This window comes from Amphiura filiformis, chromosome 14 (assembly GCF_039555335.1).
Source record: "Amphiura filiformis chromosome 14, Afil_fr2py, whole genome shotgun sequence".
Classification (NCBI taxonomy): domain Eukaryota; kingdom Metazoa; phylum Echinodermata; class Ophiuroidea; order Amphilepidida; family Amphiuridae; genus Amphiura; species Amphiura filiformis.
This window is the reverse complement of record NC_092641.1, coordinates 30,113,451-30,129,517: the sequence shown is the minus strand read 5'-3', so window position 1 is coordinate 30,129,517 and position 16,067 is coordinate 30,113,451. Positions and strand designations below refer to the sequence as shown.

The 16,067-nt window shown below is 38.3% G+C and overlaps 1 protein-coding gene across 2 annotated transcripts; it reads right to left on the bottom strand.

The window, feature by feature from the left end:
• Positions 1-888: 888 nt before the first annotated feature.
• On the bottom strand, positions 889-14,953 carry LOC140169931 (uncharacterized). Of its 2 annotated transcripts, XR_011861435.1 has the most exons (4): positions 14,812-14,953; positions 5,830-5,975; positions 1,814-4,926; positions 889-1,425 (listed from the first exon to the last, which is right to left on the bottom strand). XR_011861435.1 is itself a non-coding variant. In XM_072193248.1 (3 exons), exons 2-3 carry the CDS (start codon positions 5,962-5,964, stop codon positions 1,951-1,953), a joined length of 3,111 nt encoding a protein of 1,036 aa, XP_072049349.1. In that variant the 5' UTR covers positions 5,965-5,975; positions 14,812-14,953; the 3' UTR covers positions 889-1,950. The 2 variants fall into 2 exon arrangements, 1 of the variants encoding a protein (XP_072049349.1); XM_072193248.1 differs by having other exon boundaries at positions 889-4,926.
• Positions 14,954-16,067: the final 1,114 nt, after the last annotated feature.

The following is a 16,067-nucleotide window of genomic DNA, read 5'->3' as shown; positions in this document are numbered from 1 at the left end:
CTCCTTCTACTGACACTTCACTAACAATATTTGTGTTATTAGTGAGTATCAAATCCAGAGTATTTTGTTTTCTGGTTGGTTTGCGAACAAGTTGTTCAAGACCGTGCTCAGTTATTACTTCCAACAGTTTATCAGCAGTTCTTTTGCAGTATTGATGGTCTACTTTGACTGCAGATAAGTCCCAGTCAATGTTAGGCTGATTAACATCTCAAAAAAAGTAACTAACCCCCCTTAAACAATGTCCATTATTCAAAAGGGGGGCTATTGTATTACAAATCTGTAAAATGCGTTGGAAGCAGAATTTATTTCTGCGTATTTTGACACCTCATTTGATACGATAGCCCAGAAAACAATAAAACACCGGTCAATTTAATGTATTGAGGTCCAGATTTGAAAGTTGCACTTACATACAAATTTTTACAACTTGATACAAAAACACTCAGATATCGTTATACAGATTTCTTTCCATTACACTGAATGCAAAATCAATAGAATTTACTGTAACTTTCAAATCTTGGGTTACACTGATTTAAATGTCCCCTGTGACGTCAATATTTAGTCGATTGCTTCAAATTAGGTGTCAAAATGTGCAGAAATAAATTCTGCTTCCAATGCATTTTACAGATTTCTAATATAATCACCCGTTTTTGAATAATGGTCATTGTTAAGGGGGTTAGTTACTCTTTTTGAGATGTTTAGTTCAGGCGAGGTATGACAGCACCTTTGATTCCCAATAACCATGATAACATAACATAGCTTTTGAGTCTGGAATTCACCATTTCTTTTCCTTTCCCTTCCTTTTTGTACCTACCAAGATCGATAAATACTACTGTACTGATAAGTTAATAAATGCAAGGACAGAATACATGTCTGTATATTGAGGCAACATTGTATTTTATTCACTAACATTAAAACTACAATATAATTGAAAACTCATTTTGCTATGAATATATAATTTTGCAAGTACAACATCACACGCACGTTTCAAGCATTTCCAGTAAAAGTAAAGAGTCCCATGTTATGACCCAGTTGATATTAGATAAGACTTGGGCATCGAGAAAATTTGGTCAGTCCAAGTTACGAGTCCCATGTTATGCCACAGTTATTGCGCATCAACTTTACAGTTTACAAACTTACAAGCAATATTTATGCTAAATTTATTTTGTTCAAAGGTTTCACAAAATTATGAATAATTTTAGTTTAAAAATGCTATGTACATGTAACAAACACAAAGAGACTACATTAAGGTGGACCAAACTCCATAGTCTGCACTGTCTGTATTTGCTTAATATGAAGGGACAAGTGGTATAACATTTGAATTATTTTTGCTATGATTGCCTGAAGAGAAAACCAGACCAGACTGCGTTTAAAATGATCCAATTTGAAATGTGCAGCATTGGTATCACACTTAGATGAGGATGCAGCCTTGTTATTAGCTCTTGATCAGAGCCCTCGCAGTACCTTAGAAGATCCAGAGATCCCCAAGTAAAATAAACCCAAGCGAGTGACAAGTTAGTATTAGTAAAGAAAATGTATATAGGCCAATCCATTCTGTAAAAAATTAATACCACTCCCATGCATCACCCAGCAGTACATGTATTTGTACAGAGCTTGCCGAAGGCAAGCGTCACTACAGGCAAGTCACCAACAAGTATAAAGTAGGTCTACCCCACACACCAACCGCGAAAGTCCACTGACCGACGCGCCCCACCTACAGCCGGTCTTTACTATAGTGTCAGAGGGCATATGGCATGGTTTTTTCATTTTTTCTTTCAATTGGATGGAAAATAGGTTGGCTTTGGAGCAAAGCTACCTTGTTATCAGACTTGGATGACGATGCAGCCTTTTTGCCTTGGAATCATATTAGATGAAGATGCAGCCTTGGTATCAGACAGATGATGATGCAGCCTTGGCATCGGACTTAGATGACGATGCAGCCTTGTTATCAGACTAAGATGATGCTGCAGCCTTGTTATCAGACTTAGATGACGATACAGCCTTGTTATCAGACTTAGATGACGATGCAGCCTTGTTATCAGACTTAGATGACGATGCAGCCTTGTTATCAGACTTAGATGATGATGCAGCCTTGTTATCAGACTTAGATGATGATGCAGCCTTGTTATCAGACTTAGATGATGATGCAGCCTTGTTATCAGACTTAGATGATGATGCAGTCTTGGGATCAGACTTAGATGACGATGCAGCCTTGGTATCAGACTTGGATGACGATGCAGTCTTGGTATCAGACTTAGATGATGCAGCCTTGGTATCAGACTCAGATGAGGATACAGCCTTGGCATCAGACTCAGACGAGGATGCAGCCTTGGTATCAGACTTAGATGAGGAAGAAGCCTTGGTATCAGACTTAGATGAAGATGCAGCTTTCCCATCATTTGCCGTAGTATCACCTTTGGCAACAGTTTTATTTATGATACCTGGAGTAGATTTACTGTCCACTAGAAGCGGTATTTTACCGCTAGTCCGTTGCATACATGCAGATGACGATGTCTGCCCAGATGGTGGTGTTTGCACTTTTGTCACTGGACCTTTCAAGGACAGAGTTATTTTTCCCGTCCGAATCATCTCTGCAAGTTGGTTTCTATTAATGCGTATTTCAGGTTGGAGACTCTTTTCTACATGTTTGCTCTTAACTTCACCTTTTTGTGATTGACTTGACTTAGTTGCGCTACAAACTACACCCTCTCGCATATTGTCTTTGTTTTCTGGTTCAGTTGCTTCAGATTGGTTCTTCTTGTGCGGTTTTCTGCATACTTTTGCTGTATTTTCGAGTTGCCCTGTTTTGCTGCTATCATGTTGGTTCTCTTTTGCTTCATTTGCTGTGGTAGTACTCCTTCCTACCCTCTCTTCAGCACCCTTTTCCACCTGTTCTTCAACGTTCTTTCCGATTCCTGGTTTAGTTACATGTACTTTCGACTGTCGAGTTTCTTCTACTTGTTTGTTGTCAACTTGATTGTTATCTTCATTTGAGTGGCGTACCATAGGTGCCCTTTGGACTGCGGTATGCCCCAAGTTGTTTCCCTGTTTAGTTGCTTCAGTTTGGTGAATTTCTACTACATGTGTCCTCTCAACTCTATTGTTACCTTCATTTACCCGGATTATCGTAGTTGTACTTTGAGCTACCCCATGTCTCATGCTGCTTTCGGGTTTACTTATTTCAGGTTGTTTGTTGCCTACAATTGATTGATTTGCACTTTGAACTACTTCTAAGGTCAGGTGACTGGGAGCAGGTGCATACATTTGTCCAGGTGTATCTGCCAAGGTGTTTCTATATTCTGGTGCAGTGTTTTTAAGTTGGAGACTCTTTTCTACATATTTGGTTTCAACTTTACGTTTCTGTGACTGGCTTAATGTATTTGTACATGTACTACCAACTTTGGCCTTTTGCATATTGTCTCTAGTTTCTTGTTCAACTGTGTTAGATTTGCTACGAACTCTACCATCATTCAAATTGCTCACTTCAGTTTTTATTTGAACAACACCCTTTTCTGATTCTTTTCCATTTTTCGATTTAGGTGCCCAAGATTGATAAGTTTTGCCTGTCTCATTCACGGGATGGTTAACAATCACAGTATTAAACTGATGACTTCTTGGCATTTTCAACCTCTTGCTTTTTTTCTTTTTGGAAGATTTTCTGAGATGTGAATATGAATCGGGTTTTTCAATCAAACTTTTTGTGGCAGTTTTCGATAGCTGGGAGCTGGTAATAGCAGCTTCCAGCTGCATGTCGACAATTTCTGCAAGCTCTTCATTGGAAAGCGCATCCTCGTTCTTGAAATGAATTGGCAAATGTTGATCAAGAGCTGACCGAAGTGCAAACATTCCCCCGCATAACTGGCACATCAATAACTCTCGTGATACATCACCTACTGAAACAGCAACCTTCTTTGGGTTATAAGTTGACATAGATATCGTAATGTGTTCCCTTTGCTCATGTGTTGCCAACTTTGTTTTCTTAACGCGTGCCCTCAAACGAGGGCGTTGTTTAACTTTCTTCGGGTCAGACATAGATAAACTCACATGTTCCTTATACTCATGATCTATCAACTTAGAGGCGGTAGCAAATTTCCTTCCACATGATTTGCAAACGATTCCCACGTCGCTATGCTTTTCCTTCATGTGTTCCATCAAAAGTGGGCGCTGTTTGAGTTCTCCAAATTCTTTGTCACAGAGTAAACATTTGTTACTCTCAAACCTAACATGTGCTTTGTGTATGAGTTTCATGTGGGTTTTGTAGCCGCAGTTAAATGACACAAACCTTGCAGTGCACAGCTCACATTTGACTTTTGTCTCTACCTCATGAGTTCTAACATGGACTTTTAAGTCCTTTGTAGATGGAAAACCCTTATTGCAATACTTGCATTTTATAGGCCTATCTTCGTCTTTTAAATGACTGTTTTCATGTTCAACTAACCTGTTCTTTGAATTACATCCCTTGTTACAAATAGAACAATAAAACTTGCATAAATTTAAATGCACTCCATTGATGTGCTTACTGCGATCAGGATTAGTTTTAAACCATGATTCACACCGGTCGCATTTAAACGGCCTAGATAACGAATGCACGGTATTGTAGTGCTTTATCAGATCTTTTTGCATGCTAAAGGTTCTACTACATTTCGCGCATGGGTATAATGTCCCTTTTGGTGCCCTCTTTATTTTTTTGCGTTCAGGAAGTGCACCAGACTTGCTATCTCCCAATGGTCTCTTCCTCTGTTGTTGCATAACTGTGGTTGTTGCTTTACTAGATCCACACTCTTGCTGCATTGGCTGTGTGCATGTAACCCTATGACTCTCAACTATACCATTGATGATGTTCTCAAGCTGAAGTCGTCGTGTGTGGGGGCAGGCTATCAGAGGGAGGCCCTTGCTCTTCAGATGCTCTTTCACCATGGCCGTGAGTACCTGGAAACAACAGGGAAAATGCAAGTTAAAGTTAGTACTGGGGAAGAAGGGTCCATTGATAGAATTGAGAGTCGAAGGCATATATGCTTTGTGCCCTATATCTATTATTCGAACCCTGTTTATACATTCCCCAAGTTGCCCCAACATATACATTTGGTGATTGTATTTCAGCAATTAATAAGCAAACGCAAAGCAAGCACTTTGATTCATGAAAACATACATGTTTGTTTCTGCAAAAATCGGTAGATGACCAGTGACTTGCCCATAAAATCTCAAGCTTCGGTTTTAGGGCAGTTGACGACTATTTGGATTAGAGCATCATCTGAAGTGCATCCAACTGCATATTTTAGAGACAGTCGACTGCCTAAATTAGAGCTTCATTTGAGGCAGTTGACTGCCTAAATTAGAACTTCATTTTTGCCTAAATTATATAATGCTTCTTTAAGGTCGACGACTGCCTAAATCAGAGCTTCATTTGAGGAGGACTGCCTAAATTAGAGCGTCAGGTGCAGGTCTACGAACTGCCTATAGTGCTTCAACTGCCTAAAGTTACGTGTCTAGGAACTGCTATAGTACTTCCAGGTCTATTTTGAGCTTCATTTTGCACACATCTGATTCCATTCAACTACTTGAAGTGACTGCCTGTATTAACTGCTTAACAGACTGCATAATAACTGCCTAATGAAGGCTTTCATTTCGGTAAGGGAAGGTCATGAAGTGGTAATATCTGTATCTCAGGCTCAGCAGTCGGCATCTCAGACCCAACCTGTACCCATACACACCCCAATGACAAGGGCATGGTAAGGTATGTGTCTCAGCATCTCAGGTCTACCCCATTTTCCCATGTATAGCAAGGACATAAAGTGGTATTCAGACCCACCCTGTATCCATACATGTACATACCTCACTGACAAGGTTTTGAAGTGGTAATGTCTGTGTCTCAGCATCGCAGACCCAACTTGCAGATGACCAGCTTACTGTGCTGTATGGTGTTCTCATATCAACAGGTGGTCGTTCCTGCCATTTATTACCAGCCATGATATAGGAACCTGTATAGTATCAAGACCACATTAACAAGTAAAGGTCAAGTCCAAGTTTTCCGTTACATTAATTTTCAAGATTGACTTTTTCATTATTTTCAAACTTTCATTATTTGAGTCGGCTGCATGGTGAAATGATACAGTATTTTGAAACTTAACTGTAGCTGTATATGTGGTAAAAGATAGCGTATCAATGTACGGTATTACTGTAACTAGTTGAATATATGAATACAAAAACCACCTAAGTCCATACTTTGGCCAAATTGAGTTAAGCATGGGAAATTGTTGCTATACATAGGCCTGTCATATGCATGAAAGAACAACTCAAATTCATTCTCTGTGTCTATTGGGCATGTGAAAAATAGCATGTATGAAAGAATCACCCAATTCCATGATTTGAGTCTTGTAACACATTGATTGAAATCCAGTATGTATAAAAGTCCACTTGTAACACATTCATTGCTAGAGAATGACTTTTGAACAAAAAATGGGTTTAATAAAGGAAAGTGTGTGTTTATATTACATGGCAGAATGCTTATCAACATTATACATACCTGTGTGCTTTATTTTGTATTATCTTACTAGTGGTAATCTCATTCTAACATTGTTGTCTTTGTATATGATTCAAAAACCACCTAAGTCCAAAATTTAAAATGAACCCCACGAAGTCCCTGAAATGCTAATCGTCATACCTAATACAGGTTAATCCACTCATTTGCACGTAAAACTTACCATATTGACCAGGTAAATCTAACTGAAGGAATTAAAATGATACACGGGTTTTTCTCTCAAAATAACTTCGCATGGACTTAGGTGGCTTTTGTATTCATGTATTCAGTTGATGTATTGATATTGACCGGGGGAACTCAACTAAAAATTTGGTAGGGGTGTGCGGCGTGGAGCGCTATAAACTATGGGAACTACAAACTGATTTTGGACAAAATAGGGGCTTGAGTCTTGATGAACTGAAATTTCAACATTTTAGATGGGTCTTGTGAACTAAAATTGGACCAAATGGCTTTGGAGCTAAAAATTGTCAGAGTTTGTCATTAAATATTCATGAAACCGACCACGTGGTCACAATCGGCGGATCGGAGTGGTTGGAATTAATGCGACATGCTTGACCTTACAGGGGTCAGAGATATACTTTTTCATGTATGAATGGCTGCTGGCTAAACAGCGATGCGGATCTAGTATTCAAATCTCTCTCTCTCTCTCTCTAGGTGCCATATCCTAAGACGTTGGCGATCATGTCATGCCACAATTCTCTGTTATAAGCCATCTCCAGAGGCTCTGTCGCTTTATGTTCAGCTCCCCTTTCTTTTAGCCAATCTTTCAGATTTGATAACCACATCACTCTCTTCCTGCCTCTGCTCCTTGTTCCTTCTATTCTTCCTGTCAATACTAGGTTCTCGAAACCATCCTTTCTGAGGATATGACCAAGGAATTTGAGCTGCTTAACTCTGATTTCACGTAACAACAATCCTGTTCACATTTGCTCTACTTAGGACATCGTCATTAGACACTTTATCAGTCCACGGGATCTTCATCATTCTTCTAAGGAACCACATCTCGCAGCTCTCTAATCTTCTTTTAATGTCTGTTGTTATTGACCATGCTTCACTTCCATACATTAATACAGGGATGACATAGCAGTTGAGTACCCGAATTCTGGTCTCTATACTGAGGGCACTGTTTTTTAGGATCTTGTCTAATTTTGAGAACGGAGACTTAGCCAGTGCAATCCTTCTCTTAACCTCCTTAATACATCTGGCATCTTCTGTGATTAGACTGCCAAGGTCGGAGGAAACTTGCTTAATTCTTTGATCTTTCACCTTCAATATGCATGTTGGGCTTTCAGTCTTTGATACCACCATACATTCTGTCTTCTTGCAATTTAACGATAAACCTTTCCTCTCACTTTCCTGAACCACCACATCAAGAAGCCTTTGCAGATCCTCCTCAGACTCAGCTAATAGGACAGTGTCATCTGCATATCTTATGTTTGTGATGTTATGTCCACCTATACCGAGACCATTTTCCTTTTCTAGCTCCCTTAGGATCAGCTCACTGTAATAATTAAAGAGATCTGGTGACATCACACATCCCTGTCTGACTCCTCTCTTAATGCTTGTATATTCACTACAATCTCCATCCACCCTTATGCATGCTGTTTGGTTCCAATAAAGGTTCTGCAACAGTCGTAGATCCTTTCCATGCAGGTCTAGCTTACCAAGATCTTCAAAAAGCTGATCATGTCTCACCTTGTCAAAGGCTTTTGAGTAGTCAATGAAACACATGAAAACATCCTTCTGCATCTCTACCGCTCTCTCTGTTATCATTCTCAAGACATAAATCGCATTCCTGGTACCAGCATCTTCTACAAAGCCGAACTGCTCTTTACCAATCTCAGGTTTTATTCTACTTCTTGCACGGAGTAACAGGATTCTTAGAATTATCTTTGTAACATGGCTCATAAGGCTAATTGTACGGTGTTGTTCACAATCCACAGCGCCAGGTTTCTTGGGAAGAGCAATAAAGATTGATTTGCTCAGGTCTTCCGGAAATATCCCATCATCATACATTCTGTTGATGACTCCTGCCAGTTTCTCAATTCCATAATCCTCTAATGCTTCAATCATTTCAACAACAATTCCATCTGGCCCAGCAGCCTTATTTCTGCTCATCATTTTTATAGCTGATCGAACCTCTGACTGCAATATCTTTGGACCCTCAATAGAATCTGGAAAGCTTGGCAAACCGTCCCTTACATCGTGAAATAACTCCCCAACATATTCCATCCACCTTTTCATTACATCATCTTTCCCTACCAGCATATTACCATTCTTTGCCTTGATGCACCCAGAGCTTGAACAGCCTGATTTCCTGCCTGAGATCTCATTTATCCTCTGGTACACATTCCGATTCTCTCCAAATTGACTCTCAATTTTGGCACATTCACTATTCAGCCAGGTCTCTTTGGCCTCCTTGCAACGTTTCTTATTCAAATCAGTGTTGTTAATTAACCGGTAAATTAAAAATGGTGGTAAATTACGGTAAGTTACTGGTAAAAAATGGTAAAATAAGTAAATTAAGTAAATTATAAAAAGTTACAATTAACAATAAAAATTCAATTCTTTTCATATTAAGAGTCACACAGATACTTGAACACAGTCCTGTTTTGTTGAATATACTTTTCCAGATGAAAATCAGCTTCATTAATGGAAGCTGAAGTTGTAAGAAGTGAAACAAAAGTCATAGTATTTACATACATTTTTTGCAACGGCAAGTGTTTCAATGTTTTCTCTCATAACAACACACAGACACAGAGCCTGTCTAAGCACTCGGCACGACTATACCATCTAAGAAAACTACATTCAGTTTTTATGAAATCACATACATGTTTTCATTTTTGTGGTAGAACATACTAGGAATTTCAATTGAATGAACACAGCTTTGAAAAGTTGTATTCGATCCAACTGCGATCATATTTCGCATATTTCAAACTACAACACGAACATACGACCTTGTACAATACTAACCAATCACGAGTTATAGCAAAAATCATCACGCTATGATATGAACTCAGGCTGTGTTCTTTCAATTGAAATTTTCACATTATAAATGATATTGTTTTGTGGTAACCAAAATACACAGGGAACACTTTGGTAAAACAGAGACAAAGAGCATTTATATTCTGAATGATGTGAGATCAAAAGGGCCATTCTTCGGTCCACTCATATTTGTAGAATATAGAAAGCTTAGTCAAGCCATGATCAACCCCTCAAACTTTGGAAGCACCATCAAGGGAGCTGGGGTGGTCTTGCTTTCAGTGCTTTCATAATTTCATCAGCTTGTATGTGGAAGTTTTGAGGTGTTATTATTTTATTTCTTGCTTATGAGTGTTTAAAAATTCAATGCAAATGAACTTGCAAATCACAAGAACATGTTGATCAGCTGTATGCACAATCACCGGCATTTTCTCTACTTGCTATAATTGTACATTATAGTACAGTATGGGCAGTTATAGGTAGCAGGGGTCTACAAAATCATTATTTCAAGTAAGTTGTGCAAATATTGCAAACAAAATTGGCATCTACTATAAAACAAACAAATACAATATTACTAGAAGTTTTAATAAAAAAAAAAAAATCTTACATTTCATATTTTACTTTTAAATTAACCCTATTTTACCATGGAAAATTAAGATGGCGGTAAATTAAGATGGCGGTAAATAATTAAGATGGCGGTAAATTAAGATAGCGGTAAATTAACCGGTAATTTACCACGTAAATTAACTGGTAATTTACTGACTCACAACACTGGTAGGCCTATTGATCACCGGGACTAAGAAATGCGACATTTTCGATGTTTGTACCGGGGAATTGCAGACACGGAGACTTCTACAAATTCGTCCAAAGGTAACATAACCAAAGAGTTCGGGATCGCATTTTTAACTATCACTAAATGTTTCGGTTGAGGTCGGCTAAAAAGTAGACCATTTCGGGGATTGTCACATTTTGTAGGTATGCCAGGTGAATTCAAATTTGCCATCAAACTGCATCATTTTATATATCAAATTCAAGCCCTTGAGTAAAGAAAGCCAAAACTGAAAACCTTTTTGTCATAGCACTTTCCGCAGCAAAGTTACATCTTGTCAAAGATTGACTTTCATCAAAAAGATTCAGCTAACAAAACAGCATTTCGGTGGTGTTTCTAGATCTTAGTCTCATGATGATACATGTAGCAGCTTTTCTATGTGGAACTGCTATCAAAATCCCTCTAAAATTCCATGTGCGAGTCTCCCCGGGGGGGGCACTCGAATTTTTTTTGGTAGGGTGTGCCACCGCCAGTTTCAACTTGAGGTCTAAGGAACTGATCGGCCAGCCAAAAGGAGGGTCTAGGGAACTGATTGGCCGGTCAAAAGGGGGTCTTGGGAACTGATTGACTGGCCAAAAGGGGGTCTTGGGAACTGATCGGCCGCCAAAATCTGAAAAATCTCGGAAACTAAACCCGCAGGCCAAACCAGGGTTCAATTTTGTTGCGTTTTTGCCACAGATTTTTGAAGGAATCGATTTCACTTTGAATTGTGCATTAAATTATTAATCAGGAAAATCATTAATGCAAAATAGGTCTGGTTTGGCCCATTACGATGGAAACCTCAACAAAGCAAAACAGCATTCAAATCAAAATTACTAGACCCTGTAGACCTACAATCTATGCTATTAGCCTACTGATAATTATAGCAGCATTACAAAAGCCCACCATAAAAACAAACCCACAAGAATTATTTTTTTCAGTGCCGAATAGAAAAACATTTAGACTACATTGAACTGTCATGCTTATACCATGAGATGATTGAGTGAAGTGTGCAGAATTTGACAGCCATTCCACTCCCGATTTTACTAGACCAGTAGATCGTAAATTACCTTTTAATTCATTGTTTATGGAGAGCTGCAAGGATGTGTACATAATTATTAAGGTACTTTTCCTCATATTTGGCAATTTTATTCCAAAAAGAGATCTCAAAATCATTTATTTCTAGCTAAATGTTCACCAGCTGGACTCTCGCGATCGGCATTGCTGCAATGTTTATTTATTATCAGTCAACCAGTGTTGCCACTACTAAAGGAGCCCAAAATCCCACCCAAAGTTCACCTTATTCCTTTATACAATGTGTTTCAATGGGGAAGAAATTAATGGAAAATTCCTTTGAAGTTTTTGGGCTCGCAAAAAAGTAGCTTTTGGGTCTGCTTTTGGGCTTGAAATAGTAGGACAGAAAACACGTCTCTCAAGATACCGATGAGAGCGGAAATCGATGATCTGAGGGTCTATGGAACGGCTAGAAAAATTTTGGGGCTTCAGAGCGGGCAAACAATGAATTCAGAGGGTCTAAGGAACGGCCAGTGGCTCTGAAAAAGGGGGTCGCGCATGCACATACCCAGTATAGCTGGGAAATGTGAGTGCCCCCGGGCGAGTCTCATCACCATAAAAAATCATATATTTGGGTCAAGTGAAGTATAGACAACATATTTTATTATGTAATGTAGGTTTCCTTGACCTTGTTGACTTACCTGTTCTTTTAAATTTCTATGTTATATGTATTGTGTTTCAGGCGAATTTGGTTAACTAGCAAATGTGTTAATTAAGGTTTGCCTGGCATACTACATTATGAACAGTGAGCAATAGTGACCAACTTGGCTGTGTAGCCTGTCAGCACAGTACATGTATTGGCCTTTGCTTTGCTCAGAGAATATTAAAATATGTGTCCGGTTTTGGCATTTCGTTACTTAGGGGTTTTATTCTTACATGTTATAGCTGCCCTGTGGAAGTACAGTGTTATAACCCTAACCCGCCCAGAAGGCAGCTATTACATGCCAAAATAAAAAACCCTAAAGTAAAGGAATGCCCCGGTTTTATGAATTGAATGCAATTGAAAATAAAAATGTAAAATATCATGAATATGTAAGGGTCACTCCATATGAAATCAAGGAGGCTCCCCACCTGACCCCCTCAGATTTGCTTTATAATTTAGTCATATGTTGTACCTGTAAAAAAATTAAAAACCTGCAAATTTGAGGTCTGTAGCTCTTACGGATTTTCGGTGGCAGCCATTTAAAGTTGGAGTAGGGGGTCTAAATTTGGACTAAAAAGTTGCCCTTTAAATAAATTTCATCTTTGAGAGTCTGTGCCTTCTTTATAAAAAGAGAGAGAGGTCTGAAACCTTGTATACACACTAACTGCATGCCCAATTTGTCAAAAAGTAAAGAAAAAAAAATTTCTGTAATTGCGTGTTGTGTCACGGGGGTCATTAAATATGCAAGAAAAAATGTAATGTTTTGTAAACTGGCAAGTTTAGCCCCCCTAAATTCACATTTTTTGTCAAATTAATTATTTTTTGTTGTCACTGATGCTATATATAGGATAAATACAATGCATATCCAAAAAATTGAGGTCACAACTCATTTACATTCGAACAGCGCCCTCACGAAGATGAAATTTATTGCAAATTCAACATTTTCGGGGGGCCCAAAGTCGATGTGGTCCACCTTCAAAATTTATAAAACATCACTTTTATATGACTACTAGTCTTAAATTACAACTTTGCTAAGTCCCAGTAATTGTCTAGGTTGACTTCATATAAAACGACAAGCCCAAAGTTGATGATTTTCTTATGATTGCATGTACAGCAAATGTGCCGAATTTGGAAGGCTTAACAGTCAAATTGGCCACAATATTGAAAATAAATGATTAGATGAGTAGTTATTGGCCCTATTTACTTTTATTTCCATTTTATTTTCAATATACAGATTTTCTATGGTAGCCATTTAAAGTTGGAGTAGGGGGATCTAAATTTGGACCCAAAAGTTGCCCTTTGAATAAATTTCATCTTTGGGAGCCTGTACCTTCCTAATAAAAAGAGAGAGAGGTCTGAAACCTTGTATACACACTAACTGCATGCCCAATTGATCAAAAAGTAAAAAAAAAAAATTTCTTTAATTGCGTGTTCTGTCACGGGGTCATTAAATATGCAAGAGAAAATGTAATGTTTTGTAAACTGGCAATTTTAGCCCCCCTAAATTCACATTTTTTGTCAGATTAATTGTTTTTTGTTGTCACTAATGCTATATATAGGACAAATACAATGCATATCCAAAAAATTGAGGTCACAGTTTATTTACATTTCGAACAGCGCCCTCGCGAAAATGAAATTTATTGCAAATTTAACATTTTCAGGGGGCCCAAAGTCTATGTGGTCAACCTTCAAAATTTATAAAACATCACTTTTATATGACTACTAGTCTTCAATTACAACTTTGCTGAATCCCAGTAATTTTATAGGTTGACTTCATATAAACGACAAGCCCAAAGTTGACCATTTTCTTATGATTGCATGTACTCCAAATGTGCGAATCGGAAGGCTTAGAAGTCAAAATGGCCACAATATTGAAAATAAATGACTAGATCGTAGTTATTGGCCCTATTTTACTTTTATTTCCATTTTATTTTCAATATTGGGGCAAATTTGACTTTTAAGCCTTCCGAATTCGGCACATTTGCAGTACATGTAATCATAAGAAAATGGTCAACTTTGGGCTTGTCGTTTTATATGAAGTCAACCTAGACAATTACTGGGACTTAACAAAGTTGTAATTTAAGACTAGTAGTCATATAAAAGTGATGTTTTATAAATTTTGAAGGTGGACCACATCGACTTTGGGCCCCCTGAAAATGTTGAATTTGCAATAAATTTCATCTTCGTGAGGGCGCTGTTCGAAATGTAAATGAAATGTGAGGTCAATTTTTTGGATTTATATGCATTGTATTTAACCTATTTATAGCATCAGTGACAACAAAAAATAATTAATCTGACAAAAATGTCAATTTAGGGGTCTAAACTTGCCAGTTTACAAAACATTACATTTTTTCTTGCATATTTAATGACCCCGTGACACAACGCAAGCAATTACAGAAATTTTTATTTTTTTACTTTTTGACAAATTGGGCATGCAGTTAGTGTGTATACAAGGTTTCAGACCTCTCTCTCTTTTTATAAAGAAGGCACAGACTCCCAAAGCTGAAATTTAATAAAGGGCAACTTTTGGGTCCAAATTTAGACCCACCTACTCCAACTTTAAATGACTGCCACAGAAAATCCGTAAGAACTACATACCTCAAATTTGCAGGTTTTTAATATTTTTACAGGTACAACCTATGACTAAAATATAAAGCAAATCTGAGGGGGTCAGGTGGGGAGCCTCCTTGATTTCATATGGAGTGACCCGTAAGACTGTAACAGAACTTTACAGTAGTAAAAGTTGTTTTTAAAATATTTAGAAGTTACCTTGGTTCAGGAGATTATATTCCTGATGAGTATATTCGACGTTATGAATCGTGAAAAGACTGAAAAGAGTGAAATTTCCGGGAAACTTGTCCACTTCGCACTGAGAAAAATAATTCTGATCGATGTTATGAAGTTATCAACAGCTCGTCATCTCTCAGACCTGGGCGGTATTTTTTTCTGTTAAGGTTTCCTCAGATCTTTTTTTTTTTTTTTTTTGGCATAGATTATCATTAGGAGTGGGCTTTATGGGCCTCAAAAATGCTTTTTTGGTTGTTTTTCTCTGTTAACAGCCTTGTTTTCTATTCCATTCCACTTGACCTATCTCAGCGTGAAATGACAAATTTTTTGGATATAGGCCGCAAAGAAATGTGCAAAGCCCTCAGCGCGTCACACTTTTATTCTAGTGATTATTTATATTTTGGTATTTTGATATGATTTGTCTAAACATATGAAAACGAAGTCGAAATATCAATTCTTGAAAGTTCCATGAAAATTTAATGTTGCGTTTTCGTGAAAATTGACATTTAAGGTCAAAATTGAGAGTGAGGGCGCTTTTCGAGATTTTGCGCAAGTTGTGGATCAAGCTTGTTTTTAAGTTTACATATGCAAAGATAACATTGTGGTTGACCTGCTCAAGGAATTTCAGTCTTTTACTCGCAACGGTTGTTTGCTATGTCTAAGGGGTGGTGCAATAATTATGTGTACCCCGGGGTGGTGAATTATAGGGGGGGGGGGGGACAAAGAATTTTTGGCAGGCCAAACGGGGGGGGCCAAGCATTTTTTGGCAGGTCAAAAGGGGGGGGGTCAAGCGATTTTGGCAGAAATTGGATAAGGTGACCTTTCTGTTTCGATAGTTGGGATTGCAACATTGGGCCGATGTTGGTATGCCATTCCTGTTTCGATAGTTGCAACATTGGGCCGATGTTGGTATGCCAACACTGTTTTGATAGTTGGGATTGCAATATTGGGCAAATGTTGGAATGCCATTCCTGTTTCGATAGTTGTCATTGCAGCATTGGGCCAATGTTGGAATGCAATTCCTGTTTCGATAGTTGGCATTGCAACATTGGGCCGATGTTAGTATGCCATTCCTGTTTCGATAGTTGGCATTGCAACATTGGGCCAATGTTGGTATGCCATTCCTGTTTCGATAGTAATTGGCATTGCAATATTGGGCCGATGTTGGTATGCCAAATCCTGTTTCGATAGTTGGGATTGCAACAAGGGGCCAATCAGGGTTAAGTTCGGTTTTTGCC